At 41.7% G+C, this 19,437-nt stretch overlaps 1 protein-coding gene across 1 annotated transcript in view; it reads right to left on the bottom strand.

The window, feature by feature from the left end:
• GSDMC (gasdermin C) overlaps nucleotides 1-19,437 on the bottom strand; it is a 33,206-nt gene that overhangs the window by 6,546 nt on the left and 7,223 nt on the right. Inside the window, 6 exon segments of the mRNA XM_060202393.1 lie at nucleotides 742-914; nucleotides 1,503-1,553; nucleotides 4,901-5,012; nucleotides 9,512-9,680; nucleotides 10,800-10,989; nucleotides 12,462-12,794. Of these exon segments, the coding sequence (XP_060058376.1) occupies nucleotides 742-914; nucleotides 1,503-1,553; nucleotides 4,901-5,012; nucleotides 9,512-9,680; nucleotides 10,800-10,989; nucleotides 12,462-12,681 (915 nt within the window). The 5' untranslated portion in view covers nucleotides 12,682-12,794.

Genomic DNA, 19,437 nt, shown 5'->3' with positions numbered 1-19,437 from the left:
ACTCCCCTGCTTTTGCCAGTTTTGAAAGTCTTCAACTTACACTGGTTTTTGCTGCTATTTTGATGTAATGCTCACTGGATGTCTCAGAGTTTTCAAGTGATTACTTAGGTCTTGCCTTCCTGTTCACACCAATACAGACATATATGTTGGCGCACCTGGTTAAGGGCACACACTACAGTGCACAAGGACCCGGGTTCAATCCCCTAGTCCCCACCTGCAGGGGGGAAAGCTTCATGAGGGTGAAGCAGGGCTACAAGTGTCTCTCTGCCTCTCTCCCTCTCTATTTCTCCCTCCCATCTCAATTTCTCTGTGTTCCTACCCAATAATAAATTTTAAAAAATGAAATAAGACATATTTTGGCTACACTTGTGTGCCTTGTAGATCACAACCTGCACACTGGGGACACATCTCCAGTGCTTTCAGACGCTGCACACCTAGGAGTCATGCTGATACTCCAGGATGAAACAAAGATAAAAGTTCACCAACTCCACAGAAACATCACCTCAATCCAATCTTTGGAAAGCCTCAAGTCCCACCTTATATTGTGTTTCTTACCATAACTCAATGTAAGCTGATCTGTAAATGCAAAATAAAGAACTGGTGAGTACAGGAAAACAATGAAACATATCCAACCCCTAAGCTCCTAGACACAAATAACTATCTCACCATTCAAAGGAGAGAAACTGGTCCGTCTGTGACCCCAGGGCTTAGGGTCAGAGTCAAAGGAAAGGATGATAGTCAAGAGTAAAGGCTTAAAGGGGAAATGGGGAGATTACCCTGTACTTCTGTAGTCCGCAGAGTTTTCATGGAGATCCAAAAGGAGCCATGTCTTGTTGGTAAATTGTGAGGATGTGTTTGAGCTTGGCAGGGCTTGACTTGAGGGGACATCCAGCCTGTCAGTCTCTCTCCCTCTGCTGGGGTCAAGCAAGGAGCGACAAAACCTCCCAAGGTTTGCCTCGTCTTATCAGACTCCCTGTCTCACAAAGCACCCTGAATTCCTGATACTATGGCCTGCTTCCTTGTTATCTACATAAACATTGTTTTGCCTGAAAGATCCCCACCCATTCCATTCCTCTGATCTATCTTCTTTCTACCCTCAAGACCCTCCCTGTCTACAGGGTATTATTATTTATCCTACCAGTTAAAACCCTCGCAACAGTTGCTAAGGAGGTTACCTTTCCCAGACACCATTTGCCTTTCTCCGCCCCTTTCCAACCATGTCAAGCCATTTCCATTTCCAACTTGCCACTTCTGGGTCCAACTTTTAAAAGCCTGGGCTCCCTGATCAATAAAGAATTGAATCTCCTCGCCATCACGAGCTCTATTAATGAGTCATCTCTCTCATGTCGCTGAGTGAGTAGCAGCCCAGGCTAGCTCCAGTCACATTGTCTCCAACCCAGAGAGTACGTGCCCACGAAGAGGCACCCCCACGCTAGCCCAGCAAGGTCTCTACAAGCCCTGAGAGCAAGACAAAGCCTGCCCAGCCCAGCTCTGGAACTCACCATCTTGAAAGGTTTTCTGCTTATCATCATCATCTGTGATGAGAAGAATATCTGGATGAGAAAGAAACCAGGTTAATTTTTCCTGTTGAGCTCCCTCCCATCAACACATCTGCAGTCCCAGTCTTCCTCCTTTAACGAGGTATCCTCACTTCTCAGCAGACCCTAGCAGCTTCCTGAGAGCCTTGTTAGAACGCAGATTCCCTGAACTCATTGTAATCTTCTGAATCAGACTTTCTGAAGAAGGATTTATAATCTTCATTTAAATAAACTACTCTTGTATATATTATCCACTCTGAACGCTATCCTTTTAAGCGAAGTCAAGTCTACTTCCTCATACTTCTTTCTGTGTAACTTCCTTTCTGTTGCATTTTCTCTCATTCTCCTGGGTTCTCTTCCCTCATTCTACTTCCCATCCTGCCATCTTCTTAGGTCCCTTCTTAATTCACAGAGAGAAATATTGAAAGATCTGAAACTTGCCTAATACCCAAGCCAATGTGTTTTACAAAAATAATAGCCCATTAAATGGATAGAATTGGAATTATCCCAAAAAGGAAGGAAGAAAGAAAGAAAGAAAGAAAGAAAGAAAGAAAGAAAGAAAGAAAGAAAGAAAGCGTTTGAATTGTATAGTAGCTCACCTGGTTGAGTGCATTAATTACCATGCTCAAGGACCCAGGTTCAAGTCCCCAGTTGCCACTGTAAGGAAGAACCTTCACAAGCAATGCACTGCAAATGTCTTATCTCTCTCTCTCTCTCCCCTCACCCTCTTTCTCTCACCATCTATTATAAAAAATAAATAAAATAAAAATGCCTGCCTGAAATATGATGACCCTACTATTCTAAGCAGCCATTTTTATTTTATTTATTTTTTATAATAGATGGTGAGAGAAAGGGTCATCATGAAGACACTGAGTCCCAGAAGTAAGCAATAAACTTGGCAGAAAAAAAAACTTAAAGAAAGAAAAATCAATATTTAGAAGCAAACCACACTGATCACAGTATCTATAGAGACAATATTTCCAAACAAAGAATCATCAAGTTTATGTTTGTTGGTAACTTACATGGAGCCAAGTTGCGGAAGGACAGACTTGAGAGGATAGAGGTATGAATGCCAGGGAGAAAGTGAAGACAGAGAGTAAACAATTATTTAAGGAAATAAATTTTGAAGGAAAGATATGAGAGGAGAAATAACTGGAGTGAGACACTTGGGAAGGGATATTTGGCATGGTAGATACATGAACTTGTGATTAGATCAATGATAAGGAGAGCTCAAGAGAGTGAAACTGGCTTTGTCTGTTATATTACCAGATATTTAACGCCAGGTATTCTGGAGAGGTCTCACTTCCATTTTATATATAAGATGACTGACAGAGGAAGTTTTGTTTGCTGTTGAATCATTGGGTTGAGATATCCCAGATTATTGAAATTTCCTGTACATTATTGTTTCATTCTTGTTTGCCACAACAATTGAATTTGTTCATGAAAGCTCAGTGTTCACTGCAATGGCTTCTGCTAAGTTGCCTTCTCTTCTTTCTTCTGCCTAAGTTGTATAAATAAGCAGCCCACAGACCACTTATGACTGTCCATTTCTGATGTATGGCATTCTCACAGGAATAAAATGGTATCTCACTGTTGTCTTTATTTGCATTTCTCTAACAATCAATGACTTGGAGCATGTCTTCATATGTTTGTAGGCCTTTAGAGTCTCTTCTGTGGTGAATATTCTGTTCATATCCTGTCCGCATTTTTGGATGGGATCATTTGCTTTCTTGTTGTTGAGTTTGGTGAGCGCTTTATATATTTTGGTTATTATCTGGTGTATGGCATGTAAAGATCTTCTCCCATTATATAAGGGGTCTTTTTGTTTGGATGATCTTTTGTTTTGGTGGTTTCTTTTGCTGTGCAGAAGCATTTTTTTATTTTCCATGAATCTATATTCTTTTTAAAATTTTTTATTTGTTCATTTTTTATTTTTTAATATTTATTTATTCCCTTTTGTTGCCCTTGTTGTTTTACTGTTGTAGTTATTAATGTCATCATTGTTGATAAGACAGAGAGAAATGGAGAGAAGAGGGGAAGACAGAGAGGGGGAAAGTAAGATAGACACTTGCAGATCTGCTTCACCACTTGTGAAGCAAGTCCCCTGCAGGTAGGGAGCTGGGGGTTCAAACTGAGATCCTTGCGCTGATCCTTGCACTTTGTGCCACCTACACTTAACTCACTGCACTACCGCCTGACTCTCTTGTGCAGAAGCTTTTTAATTTGATGTAGTCCCATTGGTTTATTTTTGTTTTAGTCTTCTTTGTAAATGGATTCATTTCATTGAAAATGTCTTTAAAATTTATACAGAAAAGTGTTCCATCAATATTTTCCTCTAAGTATTTGATAGTTTCTGGTCTAACACCCAAGTCCTTGATCCACTTGGAATTTACTTTTGTTGGTGGTGAATATAGTGGTTCAGTTTCATTCTTCTGCACGTTTCAACCCATTTTTTCAAACACCATTTGTTGAAGAGATTATCCTTTCCCCATTTAATAGTCTGGGCACCTTTGTCAAAGATTAGATGTCCATAGCTGTGGCCTGTTTTATATCTTAACGCTTTTTCAGACACCAAGTTGCAGATGCTACCATGATGCCATCCTGACCTCTCTGGACAGAGGACCTCACCAATGAGTCCTGGAACCTCACCTCTCCAGGGACCGACCTGCCTGGAAAGATAGAGACAGGCTGGGAGTACAGACTCACCTGCCAACACCAAGACCATGTTTATCAGAGAAGCAATTAAAACACCCCATAATGATCCTGGGTCCATGCTCCCAAAGTAATAAAGAACAGGAAAGCTGTCAAGGGAGGGGATGGGATACGGAACTCTGGTGGTGAGACTTGGGTGGAACTGTACCCCTCTTATCCTATGGTCTTGCCAATATTTCCACTTTATAAGTAAATTTTTTTTTAAAGTATAATGAGTGTGTGTTTGTGCGTGTCTGTGTGTGTGTGTGTGTGTGTGTGTGTGTGTGTGTGTGTGTGTGTGTGTGTGTTAAGGGAAAGGGGCATTAATAAGGGGTAGGTGAGAGCATCCCTTTATCTCTGAGCACTGTATTTCAGCTGATCTGTAGTTGTAATATTTTGGAGAACATCAGGAAGTTGGTCTATTGGGTAGGGCCTCACATGCATGAGGTCTTTGGTTTGATCCCTATCATGATATATGACAAAGATGGGCTCTGCCCTTACCCTACTTTGGAAAGCTGGAGACAGACTAGGGATATGCACAGATTGGCCATCAGCAGAGAAATGTTTGCTCTTCCTCTCCCAACACAGGTAACCAGGGTTGAATTGTGGTAATTTTGTGTCTCAGGAGAAACAGACCTCCTTCTCCTTTGCCTCCTTCACCTCGCCCTTACCCCAGCCATCCTTCTTGATAATCAGCTTCTTCCTCTGATAAGCCATCACCGTGCCTTGTGGTAAAACCAATGTCTCCTTTCCCATATTAAGACACTCTACCTGGCCTTGAACCTACAGAGAGAAACAAATTCACACAGTAGCACTTGCTTGTGATATTAAAGGTCAAATCAATTTAGAAATTTCATGAGAAAGCAAAACTTCTGCCTGGCTGAACACACAATCAGCCCACCACCTTGCATAAAACAACCCAGCTTTTCCCTCCTGTTCTCAAAAAGTGATGAATCCTGCAAACACACCAACATCTAAAGTTGAACATCAAAAAGGATTGGAATAATGTTTTCTTCAGTTTAAGCATCTTTTTTGCTACTGGTCTGGAATAAAATAGTCTAGGGTATAGTACTGGGCCCCTCCTGAACTAATTATCAATAGGATACATTCACATGAATCAGATATTGTGTACAGAATATATTAATTTTTCTTCCAGTATCTAATGCAAAGCTGATGTTGAATAAATATCTGATTTATTACTTATTTAAAACATGTTAAATACTGCAGTTATTGTGAATGAGTTATATAAATCAAATGTGGTGTGAGATACTTATATATCTTTCCTTAAAACATTTCTATTTGCTTCTGTACAACCTAGTCTCAGGAAGTTGACTCTTGCCCAGAAAATAAGTGTTAAAACTAAGTATCTTAATGAATTTCTTCAGAACACAGCTTGAGACTTCTGGAAAATTAAAAATAAAATAAAATAAAATTACTATCTGAAGGTTGGTGGTTGCACATAGATAGCAAAAACAGGAGGGAAGGAAAGAAATACTCAGGCAGAGACAGAGCATTGCTAGTAGGAGTCATATATACAATCTGAACCAAAGCAAACTGTTTCTAAGCCTTGTGAAAAGTATGATGGTAACCTTTGGAAGGGGGAAGATGAGGAGTACAGAACTTTGGTGGTGGATGTGGTGTGGAATGATACACTGTAACCTTACAACTTTGTACCCTACTTTTAATCACAAATAAAAGATACATATTAAAATAATCTGCTCAGTAAATTGAAAGAGCATGCACAGAATCACTCAAGAACCAAGTGGCTTAAGTAAAGGAACTTGACGCTTTCAAAATACTGAAGTCACGGGAACACTCCCTTCCATGAGGGAAGTCAATGAAGGTGACATCACCCTGGTATGCCCAGAGCAGACAGGGATACGACAAAGAAAACTACAGGCCAGTACCACTAATGAATATAAATGCTAAGGTGTTGAACAAGATTCTATTAACCAGCTATAGCAGTATATTAAAAAGATCGTTCATCACAACTGAGTGGGGTTTATCCCAGGGACGCGAGGCTGGCTCATACACGGAAATCAATCACCGTGATCCACCACATCAATAAAAGCAAGACCCAAAACCACATGATTATCTCAATAGATGCAGAGAAAGTCTTTGACAAAATCCAACACCCCTTCACGATCAAATCACTAAAAAAAAAAAAAAAAAAAAAAAAAGATTAGATGGGAAATTCCTCAACCTAGTAGACTCCATACACAGGAAATCTACAGCCAACATCATACTCAACAGTGAGAAACTGAAAGCATTCATTCCCCCTCAGATCAGGTTCTAGACAGGGCTGCCCACTATCACCATTACTGTTCAACACAGTGTTGGAAGTTCTTGCCATAGCAATCAGGCAGGAGCGAGGAATTAAAGGGATACAGATTTGAGTAAGTCAAACTCTACCTCCTTGCAGATGATATGATAGTTTACTTAAAAAAACCTAAAAAGTCCAGCAGAAAGCTCCTGGGAATTAACAGGCTAAGGTGTCAGGCTACAAAATTAACATACAAAAGTCAGTGGCACTCCTTTATGTAAACACGAAGTCTGGGTTAAGCACACGTGGTGCAAAGCACAAGGACCAGCGTAAGATTCCCGGTTCAAGCCCCCGGCTCCCCACCTGAAGGGGAGTCACTTCACAGGCGGTGAAGCAGGTCTGCAGGTGTCTGTCTTTCTTTCCCCCCTTTGTCTTCCCCTCTTCTCTCCATTTCTCTCTGCCCTATCCAACAACGACAACAATAAAACAAGGGCAACAAAAGAGAGTAAATAAATAAATGTTTTTTAAAAAAACATTAAGTCTGAAGAAGAAACTCCAGAAATCACTCCCATTCATTTTATAAAACAATCAAACATCCAGGAGTAAACCCTAACCAAAAGAAGTGAAAGACTTGCAAACTGAAAACTATGAGTTACTATTCAAGGAAATAGTAAAAGACTCAAAGAAGTGGAAAGATGTTCCATGTTCATGGATTAAACAAATTAACATCACCCAGAGCCATATATAGACTTAATGCAATCTCCATCAAGGCCCCACCCATTTTTTTTAAGACAATACTACAAAGTTTATCTGGAACCGAAAAAGATACCTAGAATGGTCAAAACAAATGAGAAAAAAAAAAAAAAGACAATTTCCAGACATGCATATGCTACCCTGCAAGGCCCTCATTTCTATATGAAGAAGCAGTTAAGACAGTGCCAAATATACAAAAACTAAAGGAGTCAGCCATTCTCAGATCTGCCTTGCAAAAGCTACTGAAAGGAGTACCACAGAAAATGAAACAAGGAACATGGAACTCTCAACAAGGTGATGCATAGTACAGCAGACTCAGAAACACAAACCATAGAAATGTGAGACAGGAGAGTCAGGCGGTAGCGCAGCGGGTTAAGCACACGCAGCACGAAGCACAAGGACTGGTTAAGGATCCCGGTTCGAGCCCCCGGCTCCCCACCTGCAGGGAAGTCATTTCACAGACGGTGAAGCAGGTCTGCAGGTGTCTGTCTTTCTCTCCCCCTCTCTATCTTCCCCTCCTCTCTCCATTTCTCTCTGTCCTATCCAACAACAATGACAATAACAACAACAATAATAAAACAAGGACAACAAAACGGGATAAATAAATAAATATTTTTTTTAAATGAAGTTGTAAAAAAATATATGAGACAGAGGGATAGAGAATAGGAAAGCTATCAGGGGAGGGGGTGGGATACGGAGTTCTGGTGGTGGGCATTGTGTGGCGTTGTACCCCTCTTATCCTATGGTTTTGTCAGTGTTTCCTTTTTATAAATAAAAAACAAAATTAATTAATTAATTAGTTAATTAATTTTTTAAAAGAAATATGAGACTACAGGGCCTGAGCAGTATTGAGACTGGTTAAGTGCACGTTTTCATACACAAAGACCTGGGTTCAAGCCGCCGTCCCCACCTACACAGGGAAAGTTTCAGGATTGGTGGAACGACACTCAAGTCTCTCTCTTTCTCTCTCTCTCTCTCTTTTTCTCTCTCTGTCTCTCTCTCTCTCTCTCTCATCAGAGCACTGCTCAGTTCTGGCTTATGGTGAGGAGGGACTGAAGGTGGAACTTTGGAGCCTCTTTGCATAACCATTATGCTGTCTACCCCCACCCTTCTCTCTGCTTCTCTATCTCTCTTTACCCTCTCAATTTCTGTCTCTGTCCAGCAAAAAAATAAATAAATAAAATTTTTAAATCTTGCGCACATGACACAAAATGCAAGGACAGGCGCAAGGATCCCGGTTCGAGCTCCCGGCTCCCCACCTGCAGGGGGAGTCGCTTCACAGGCAGTGAAGCAGGTCTGCAGGTGTCTGTCTTTCTCTCTCCCTCTCTGTCTTCCCCTCCTCTCTCCATTTCTCTCTGTCTTGTCCAACGACAACATCAGTAACAACAACAATAATAACTACAGCAGAAAAACAACAAGGGCACCAAAAGGGAATAAATAAATATTTTTTTAAATTTTTCTTTAAAAGTCTGAATGAGAAAAAAAATGAACAGATGCTATTTAAGCAAAGAATGGTGTGAAAAGAACTGTTTTTTAAAGGACTTTTAAAATGTACTTATACATGATACATTTATGGAGCCGGGTGGGAAAGCTCTAGGCTGAGCGCATGTGACACTACACGGAAGGTCTGAGACCCGCCTCCTACTCCCACCTGCAAAGAGGAAGCTTCACAGGTGGTGAGGCATAGTTGCCGATGTCTGTCTTTCTCTTCTCCTCTCTGTCTCTTCCTCCCCTCTCAATCTTTCTCTGCCCTACCAAATAAAATAAAATAAAGGAAAAATGGCCACTGGGCGTGGCGGATTCATAGTACCAGCACTGAGCCCCAGTAATAGCCCTGGTGGCAATAAAGTCATCACAGTAACACTGTCTATCTCTATGCCCCTTGCCTCGCCTCTCCTCTCCATCTCTACCCAATAATAAATAAATAAAAATATTTTTAAAAGAAAGCTTTCTGTCAGAGTACTTGGAACATCACAGACTTACACGCACAGAAATCCCTTGTTTCTTGCACATATAAAAAAAAATAGGCATTAACATTGCCCAGGCCTTTAGATTCTCCGACATACCATTTTTAGAAATGTCCAATAATTTCATACATAAAACCCTACAGATGAGTTAGCATATACTCTCATGATTCCTGAGTGCACGAAGAATGGAATTGAGGGGGTCTGGCCCTTATGACCCCTCAGAAACAAGTCTAGACTAGGAACTGAAGCTGCTCAGACTGTGCCGTGGTGTCCCAGCCCACTCCGGGATGGCTCTGTACCTTGGCAAGCGGATCCCAAGTGTTGGAACATTTTCCCAGGCCCTTGACACTCTTACTGCTGTGCAGCACGGGGCTATTGGTGACTTCCACAGCCTCTGTCACCACGTAGAGTTGCTCCTCTCTTTCCCGACACTGCTTCAGAAACCATGGTTCAGGGTCCAAACGTTTCCTAGGGGTATCAGGAAGGAAGGAAGGAAGGAAGGAAGGAAGGAAGGAAGGAAGGAAGGAAGGAAGGAAGGAAGGAAGGAAGGGGAAGAAAACGAAGGTCAGAGTGGAAAAAGGGAAGCTTCCTTTGAACACTCTGGATTGTCCTTCTGCTCAGAACCTAGAAGAGACCCAGAGTCCTTGAACTATAAGACAGGTGAGCCCTAACTGGATAAGGAGATACTGGTTTCAAGGTTCACTTATTTAGATGTAAGAAAACAAGTGTTAGTAGAAAAATGTGGATGCAGGATAGTTGTGAAATATTTGAAGCACTGAAAACACAGGATGCGACCAGACTTCCCTGGACAGACAACCCCACCAATGTGTCCTGGAGCTCAGCTTCCCCAGAGCCCTGCCTCGCTAGGGAAAGAGAGAGACAGGCTGGGAGTACGGATCCACCTGTCAACGCCCATGTTCAGCGGGGAAGCAATTCCAGAAGCCAGACCTTCCACCTTCTGCATCCCACAGTGACCCTGGGTCCATGCTCCCAGAGGGATAAAGAATAGGAAAGCTGTCAGGGGAGGGGATGGGATACGGAGATCTGGTGGTGGGAATTGTGCGAAGTTGTACCCATCTTATCCTATGGTTTTGTCGGTGTTTCCTTTTTATAAATAAAAAAATTTTAAAAAATAAAAGTTAAAAAAAGTAAAAATACATTATAACTCCATTTCAGTAACTTGATTCAACCCAACTACCACTCATGGTCCCTCTGGGGTTGTGCTCTGAACTACAGGCACGTGGGACACCTTTAATTGTTTTATCAAGAACTAGGCCCTTTATCCACCAGCTGCCAGGTTTTACTGTTGTCTGTGGGTAAGTCAAGCCCCTTAACCTGACTTCACGCTGCTATGTCATTTTGCCTCTGCTTATTTCTGCTCGTTGTCCTGGCTGGCTGGTCTTCAGACGGACTACCCTGCCTCCACCCTGAGAACCCCAAACTCTGCCCAGTCCAAGGGTGTTGTTCTAGACCCTTTTTCCCTGTACTAACTTCTTCCTACTACCAGGTCTCAGTTCAGATCTTCAGTGTTAAGAGAAACCTAAACAGACCCACACCTGTCTGCTTCTTTCTCCATGGCAGCCTTACCTCAGGCGAAGTTCTGTCCAGGTTTGTATCGGCACGTTGATAATATGAAAGTTGAGGGAGGACACGTGGGACTGACCAGCCTCCACTGATACTCCCATCTGTAGCCCAGTCCCTACACCCACAGCCATGTCACCCTTCAGCTCCTGGGCCAGGTTGTCACTGTAGACAAATGGCCCCATCACAGCAGTTTCTGGAGAGACAGAAATGCTCACATGTTTAACCTAGAATAAACTTAGTATGAGGTGATATATAAAATGGAACAACTCCCATTCTTTTCACTCCATCCTTTCTGTGCGATTAGATCCTTCAGTCATGAAGTTGATTTATTAATGTTGAAGTGGAAATTACTGATAGATGTCTGGATACCTGCATGTCTGAGTACATGCAGAACCCAACCCCAAGCAATAATGACGTCATGTGTGCGCTGGTCAAAGAGACGCAGGACATCATCTATACAGGCACGGCATTTCCTCTACAGTGGACGCAGTGTACAACCCCAAAAGATAAAGCATTTGAGATATTAAGCCAGAGAGATGGGTTTAAATCCTAGTCCTGCTAATTTCAAGGTAGATAACTTGGAACAATTTATTTTTAAAGATTCAGTTTAGTCTTATATACATAGAAATGTTTCTTTTTTTAAATTAATTTATTTGTTCACTTGATAGGGCAGAGAAAAAATGGGGGGAAGCAGGGAGAGAGTAGGAGAGAGAAAGAGAGACACCTGCTTTCACTGTCAGTGAAACTTCCCCACTGCAGGTAGACTGGGGGCTTGAACTCAGGTCCTTGCAAACTGTAATGTGTTTGCTCAACCAGGTGTGCCAATGTCTTGCCCTCAGAAATAATATTTCCAATTCAAGAAGCTGATGTAGAGCCAAGGAGAGAGGTCAACCAGTTAGAGCATTCCCAGAACCAAGAGCCAAACGGATTTCTCCTTTTCCTCTCTCTCTCCCTCTTTTTCTCCTCTCTCATTCCTTTTTATTATCCTAATAAGCAAATAAATATACCTTTATAATGAAGATTGATATGACGATGAAATAAAGTAACGTATCCTACTTTTGGATGATCTGTAAATTTTCAAATAACCTTAGCTCCGTGCCCCTTTTTAAAATAATTTTATTTATTTATTTATTTATTTATTTATTTATTTACTTTTGCCTCCAGGGTTGTTGCTGGGGCTCGGGGCCTGCATTATGAATCCACTGCTCCTGGAGGCTCTTTTTCCCTTTTGTTGCCCTTGTTGTTTACTGTTGTTGTTATTGTCATTGCTGTCATTGTTGTTGGACAGGACAGAAAGAAATCAAGACAAGAGGGAAGACAGAGAGGGAGAGAGAAAGACAGACACCTGCAGACCTGCTTCACCACTTGTAAAGCGACCCCCCCCCCCCGCCTCCCGCAGGTGCCATGTGTTCTTAATCCACTGCGCTACCACCTGGCCCCCTTTAATCATTTTTATCAGAAGGCTAGTGGTTTGCAGCTCTATTATTGGCAGATGGTTACAACCTTTTATCTCTCCATGAAAGCTGTGCATAGCACGCCCCTTTATTTGAGCAGGACCGACCCTGAGACCTGTCTGCATGGGCAGGCGTCTATTTTAAATGCTGCACCTTTATTTAAACAACCACCTTTTCAGTTCCTGCCTCCTTTACTTCTGACTGGCAATACCTGGGACTGAAGGATTTGGTTCCAGGATGTCAAGGAGGGAGAATTCAGTTGGAATGTCAGGCTGTTTCCAAAACTGTGAGAGAAATTTAGGCTTCCGAGTCCGTATCACATTAAACTGGCAGAATTTGAAAGCACTCTTCAGGCAGTTAACAGGCCTCAGCTCTTTTCTTCCCAACTGTTTGAGCAGATTCTTGACATCACGTTCAAAGATGGCCGGCATGATGCTAAAAGCAGATGGGAGAGGAGCACAAAGTCTAATCACCTAGGGCACGAAAGGGAGGTGGTTCCTCAGCAGATCCTCTGTTGAGTTTTCAGAAAAGCCATGACACATTTCTGCATAGAAAAACAGAGAAACACAGCATGACTTTACCAACAACCCAGTGTTTCTAAGTGGAAACCAGTTCCCTAAAGAAATGAAAATTTTGAAACCTAGAAGACGTCTTAATTCTCTCAACTTTGGTATTCTGAGGGAAATACTGTTGTGAAATCCACTGCTCCTTATGAAATAAGTATGAAAGTCCCTGCATCTAGATCAGGAGTGGCCTACAGATCCAGAAAGGTCGAATATTATCATCAAGGACCAGAGAATAATTTCATGGTGTGGGGACATAGATTGTAGTGTTTTGTCTGCAATTATACAGGAAAATCCTCCTGACCAGTTCTACTGAATAAGACCCAAAGGTCATGGGGAGTGGCTATTGGAGCTACTTCTGGCAAAATATTCTTGGTATAATGCTAAGCATGTAATGCTTTTAAAGAAAAGTATGTCTCCAATAAGCCAAGAGTCAGGAAATAGGTCTAGAATAACTAATGTCCAAAGTGGACCAAATTCTGCCAGTCATTATTATAACTTGACTGTATCTTAGAGTGAGAAGAGAAATCACTAGATGGTCGTCACCACAGATGTGGCTTTGTAGTGCATGTTGTGAGAAGAACCCTCTGATTTCCGTGTTGATGACATATTACATAGAGCAGAAACAAGTGTCTAGGTAAAAGCGTCGCAATAGCTAATACAACAGTACAGGTAAGAACTTGCTATGGGGCAGAGGCAAGGAAGACCACTTGAGACCAAGGTCTAAATTAGAGTCTTTATTTCCCGGCCAGGCTCTGACTCACAGCAAGTTGCCTACAAAGCAGCATAGGCTTGTCCCACACAGCTGGTCTTATAGGCAGAAGCCACAAGGGTAGCAAGCAAGCTGATCACAGAAGCTAATGTAGGCAGTTATTTTGGGGACCCTCTTTGGGGAACTACCAGGCATTTAACCAGTGGTTGAGCAAGCTGGCTTTGAGAATCACAAACGGCCTGGTGGAATGGTAGGAACTTTAGTGACTCTGTTTCCAGGACAGGGTGATTCTGTACTTGGATAGGGGTTTCTGAGACATCAGGAAGTTTCTTTTTTGGACCACAACCTGTCACATTCACCCACTATTTTTATGTACGTAAGTCAAATCTTTGACTCATCTAAGGCTAGAGGTACAGGGTCATACTGTCTACTGAGGACCTTCAGCTCAACAGCTCTTATGCAGGCATGGTCTTATAGTTATACCCTGAAATAGGAGAGCCAGGGGCCCAGCTATGGCGGAAATCAAGGTCGTAAGCCAGAGGGACCAGGAAACCATGAACTGGAACTACTTAGTATTTGCCTCTTGATATCTAAATTCTTCTTTTTCCTATTTTTTTAAATTTCTTTATTGGGGCATTAATGGCTTACAGTTGACAGCAAACACAATAGTTTGTACATGCATAACACTTCCCAGTTTTCTACATAACAATTCAACCCCCACTAGGTCCCCTTCTGCCATCATGTTCCAGAACCTTCCTCCCTCCCCACCCAGCCCAGAGTCTTTTTACTTGGGTGCAACACACCAACTCCAGCCCAAGTTCTGCTTAGTGTTTTCCCTTCTGATTTTGTTTTTCAACTTCCTTTTTTTTTATTTCTTTGTTGGGGAATTAATGTTTTACATTTGACAGTAAATACAATAGTTTGTACATGCATAACATTTCCCAGTTTTCCATATAACAATATAACCCCCATTAGGTCCTCTGTCATCCTTTTTTGACCTGTATTCTCCCCCCACCACCACCATCCCAGAGTCTTTTTACTTTGGTGCAATACACCAATTCCAGCTCAGGTTCTGCTTGTGTTTGCTCTTCTGATCTTGTTTTTCAGCTTCTGCCTGAGAGTGAGATCATCCCAGATTCATCCTTCTGTTTCTGACTTATTTCAATTAACATGAATTTTTCAAGGTCCATCCAAGATTGGCTGAAAACGGTGAAAAGATCTAGACCACTACTTGCTCAGCCACTCATCTTTGTCGGACACCTGGGTAGCTTCCAGGTTTCGGCTATTACAAATTGTGCTGCTAAGAACATATGTGTATACAGATCTTTTTGGATGGGTGTGTTGGGTTCCTCAGGATATATCCCCAGGAGAGGAATTGCAGGGACGTAGGGTAGGTCCATTTCTAGCTTTCTGAAAGTTCTATAGACTGCTCTCCACTGAGGTTGGACCAATTTACATTCCCACAGGAGGGTTCCTTTGACCCCACACCCTCTCCAGCATTTTCTGCTATTACCTTTTCTGATGTATGACATTCTTACAAGAGTGAAGTGGTATTTCAGTGTTGTCTTTGTTTGCATTTCTCTGACAATCAAAGACTTGGAGCATTTTTTCATGTGTTTCTCTGCTTTTTAGATTTCTTCTGTGGTGAATATTCTGTCCATGTCCTCTCCCCAGTTTTGGATGGGGTTATTTCTTTTCTTGCTGTTGAGTTTGGCAAGCTCTTTATATATTTTGGTTATTAAACTCTTGTCTGATGTATGGCATGTAAAGATCTTCTCCCGTTCTGTGAGGGGTCTCTTGGTTTGGGTAGTGGTTTCTTTTGCTGTGCAGAAGCTTTTTAATTTGATGTAGTCCCATAGGCTTATAATTGCCTTAGTCTTCTTTGTAATTGGATTCGTTTCATGGAAGATGTCTTTAAAATATATGCGGAAAAGAGTTCTGCCAATATTTTCCTCTGAGTATCTGATAGTTTCTGGTCTAACATCCAAGTCCTTGATCCACTTGGAATTTACTTTTGTATTTGGTGAAATATGATGGTTCAGTTTCATTCTTTTGCATGTTTCAACCCATTTTTCCCAACACTATTTGTTGAAGAGACTCTGCTTTCCCCCATTTAATAGTCTGGGCACCTTTGTCAAAGATTAGATGTGCATAGGTGTGGGGAGTATGCACATTTTATAACTCTGATCTGGCAACTTAAAAAGCAAGAGTGGAAATTCACAAAAAGTTCTGTAGTAAAAATAACTGGCGGGCTGCGTCGCGGAGAAGAGAGAAGGTCCGGAGCAAGTGGGGTACACAAATCTTTATTATTGGATCAGGAGGGGGTGGCTCAGGCCAGAGCGAGCACGGGGGGGGAGGGCTTTTATTGGGCAACAACCAGGGGTGACGTGTCGGGACAGGATTGGTTGAAAAGGTCACTGCTAGGATATCGCAGGGAGTGGTAAAACCTGGGGGCAGAGACTGCATCTGAATAATTCCTCAGCATCATCTCCTCCTTTCCCTTTATATCTAAATGGACACAGTAAGGAAATATGGAATGGAGCAGGCTTAAATGTTTTTAAGGAATGCCGTGCTCAGGTGGGAAGATGTAGGACTTTCTGTGGAGGAGGGAAGGCTTAAATGGCTGCCAACCTTGTGAGATTTATGTGTCCCCCTGTGCTCAACCCCTCTTTAGAGAGAGAGACTTACCTAGAGGGACTCATCTCATAGGTTAAGCGCTGCCTGCTCAACCATCTCCTCACAATATCTCTACATCTTTTTCTATCTTTCTACCTAGTAATAGCATAAGATGGTTCAAAGTCTGTAAAAGACTATCTATGACAGAGGAATGGTAGTGTAGGGGTGAGCAGGAACCTTTTAGCCATAAACCTAAAGGATATAACAAAACAAGGGAAGGGACAAGTAGGGGAGTAGTAAAAGCCAGTGTGATGTCGAGTGAAGGATTGGTGTGTAAAGGAATGTTCCCTGTTTGGGGGGGGCAAGGGTACATAATGAGGGGGAGGCAGGAGGGCATGACCCACCAAGCAGAGGGGCTATTTCACATTGTATAGTCCTCAAGGCAACAGTCTGTAAAGTCTATGAACTACTCAGGATCAGTCTATGAAAAACCAGCAGCGTGAAGGGAAAGAAGCTACTTTAAAATTGTGTAAAGTGTCCAAAGGGTATACCAGCAAGTCCGATAGAAGTCTCAGTCAAAAGTAGATGGCTAGAGGAAGAAATGGCAGGTGATGAAACGCTGCATGAGGAAGGTCAGCCGCTGGAATTCTGCTTTTCTGTAGAGAGTGAGCCAGAACCGCCAAAACGTGACAGGCAAAGCAAAAGCAGGAAAGGCAAGCAGGCAGGAATTCTGCTTTTCTGTAGAGAGCGAGCTGGAACCGCCAAAATGTGACAGACAAAGAAGAAGCAGGAAAGGCAAGCAGGCATTAAGAAAGTTCTGTCCTTGGAGTCTGTATATCAGGTTCTTCAGATCAAGTCAGGTGACATCTAGGGTTTTGGGGGGTGTGCCACTGTAGTTGTGCCGTCTAGTGGGTGTGTCAGGGTGTGCAAGGGTTCAGATGGTTTTTCCCGGGATTCCTGTGAAAGAAACACAAACAATCTGCTTCTCGTGGTTAGCAGGGCATCTGATGTGATATATATATACACACACACACACACACACACACACATATATATATATATATATATATAGGTTTGGTGCCTTAGCCAACTGAGTATTGGGGGACGAGATATATCAGTTAAGTGTAGAAGAATATGTGAATGTTGTTAATTCACATAAGTTGTATATGGAAGAACTTTTATAGTTTAATACCTTACCATATGAACAGATGATTCTTCTTGAGAGCTGTAATCACTCACTTGTGAAAAAAATAAACTTGTAACAAGTTAAAGGTTTGCTATAGTTGATACCCTGATGATTATAATTGGTTTAAATATCTTTATGATTTTGTTTAAAGGTCATCTAATGTGACCTGTTGTAGCAGTCTCTACAGCAGGATCTTTAGACCAATTTTGGTTAAAATATGTATTTTGATTTTTTAACTATTTTTACTTTGGACTATAAACAGACTCAAATTACTTAGAGAGTTAACACATTTTCGTGACAATGATTTTAACATTTACAGTGCCAGATTGATGCCAGATCTGTTGTGGATTAATTTCCACAAGATAGTTTACAGGGCACTTTTGGGGGCCCTCCAAAAGTGCCCTGTATAGAGAATTTGCATTTTAGTTTTGGGGATATATTGTCACATTAAATATTTAGACTTTTAGGGCACCAAAGTAAAAACCCAGTGGTGAGGGGTAGACATACAGCTTCCTGGGCCAGTGGGGGGGGTGGGAGTGGGCGGGAGGGATGGGTCACAGTCCTTTGGTGGTGGGAATGGTGTTTATGTACACTCCTAGCAAAATGTAGACATATAAATCAGTAGTTAATTAATATGAGAGGGGGAAATCAATTGTATGTCTCAAAGTTTCTCAAAAGACAAACTGAATCTTTTTAATATATAGGCTATGTATTTGATATGCGGACTCTCTCAAAAGCCTAGACCAAGTAGATTAGAAGCATCCAATAGCACAGCTATATACAAGATACTGGATACTGTACAGCAAACTATAACAAAGGGACTTTTCAAAGTTAACCCAATTAACAAATAATGTGATGATAATATTAACTATCGATTGTCTTTTTGAACCCTAAGACAGCAGGAACCTCACATCTTCACTATAGAGCCCCTACTTCCCCCAGTCCTGGAACCCTTGGATAGGGCCCACTTTCCCATATGCATCTCCCAATCCAAACCAAATAATATTGCATCCGCCGATCACAACCTAACCAAAGCAATGACTGCCACCTCAACATGCTTCACCTCAGACTGTATCCAGAGACTTCACGTGTGGAATGACAACCCTTCAGCTTCATTACTCGGGTGAGACCTTTCCTTTTATAGTACACTCTAATTTCATCTCAGGTAGTTCACTTTCTAACAAAGTCCCATAACCTAGATATACACCAGTTTCTGTGGGAGAGAGCTTATGTGCACACGTACCCATAAACTACTGCAAAATATATACCTGAAAGCAGAAGTACACTAGAGTTTGCAGTGAGTACCTCCCTAACACTTCCTCTCCACTATTCCAAGCTTGGGATCCATGATTGCTCAACAATTTGTTTGGCTTCATATGTTAACTCTCTTTTCAATCACCAGGTTCCAGATGCCACCAGGATGCTGGCTAGGCTTCCCTGGATTGAAGACCCCACCAATGTGTCCTGGAGCTCAGCTTCCCCAGAGACACACCTTACTAGGGAAAGAGAGAGGCAGACTGGGAGTATGGACCGACCAGTCAACGCCCATGTTCAGCGGGGAAGCAATTACAGAAGCCAGATCTTCTACCTTCTGCAACCCTCAACAACCCTGGGTCCATGCTCCCAGAGGGCTAGAGAATGGGAAAGCTATCATGGGAGGGGGTGGGTTATGGGGATTGGGTGGTGGGAATTGTGTGGAGTTGTACCCCTCCTACCTTATGTTTTTGTTCATTAATCCTTTCTTAAATAAAAAATTAAAAATAAATAAATAAATAAATAAATATTTAGACTTTACCTTAAATAGTTAGTTACTTTAGCAAATTAACTTAACCTTGCCTGGTAGTAATATAGCTTCAAGGTTACACTTTTAACCGTTAAGTTAATGTTTTGCCAAACTTGAAACATACATATAAACATTTAGTTATAACACACAAGAGGAAAAAACTTTTGTAATAAAAACATATCATTTAAAAAAAACAAATTTATATCTGTCATTACTCACACAGTTTAAGACTAAACACTTACATATATACCAAAACTTATATATAAAAATCAAAAGAGGGAGAGAAAAAGAGAGAAAAAATTGTTTTTGGAATGTTTCTGGACATCT

The sequence above is a fragment of the Erinaceus europaeus genome, chromosome 1 (assembly GCF_950295315.1).
Source record: "Erinaceus europaeus chromosome 1, mEriEur2.1, whole genome shotgun sequence".
Lineage (NCBI taxonomy): Eukaryota > Metazoa > Chordata > Mammalia > Eulipotyphla > Erinaceidae > Erinaceus > Erinaceus europaeus.
The sequence above is the reverse complement of the archived record's forward strand: the minus strand, read 5'-3'. Positions and strand labels throughout refer to the sequence as shown.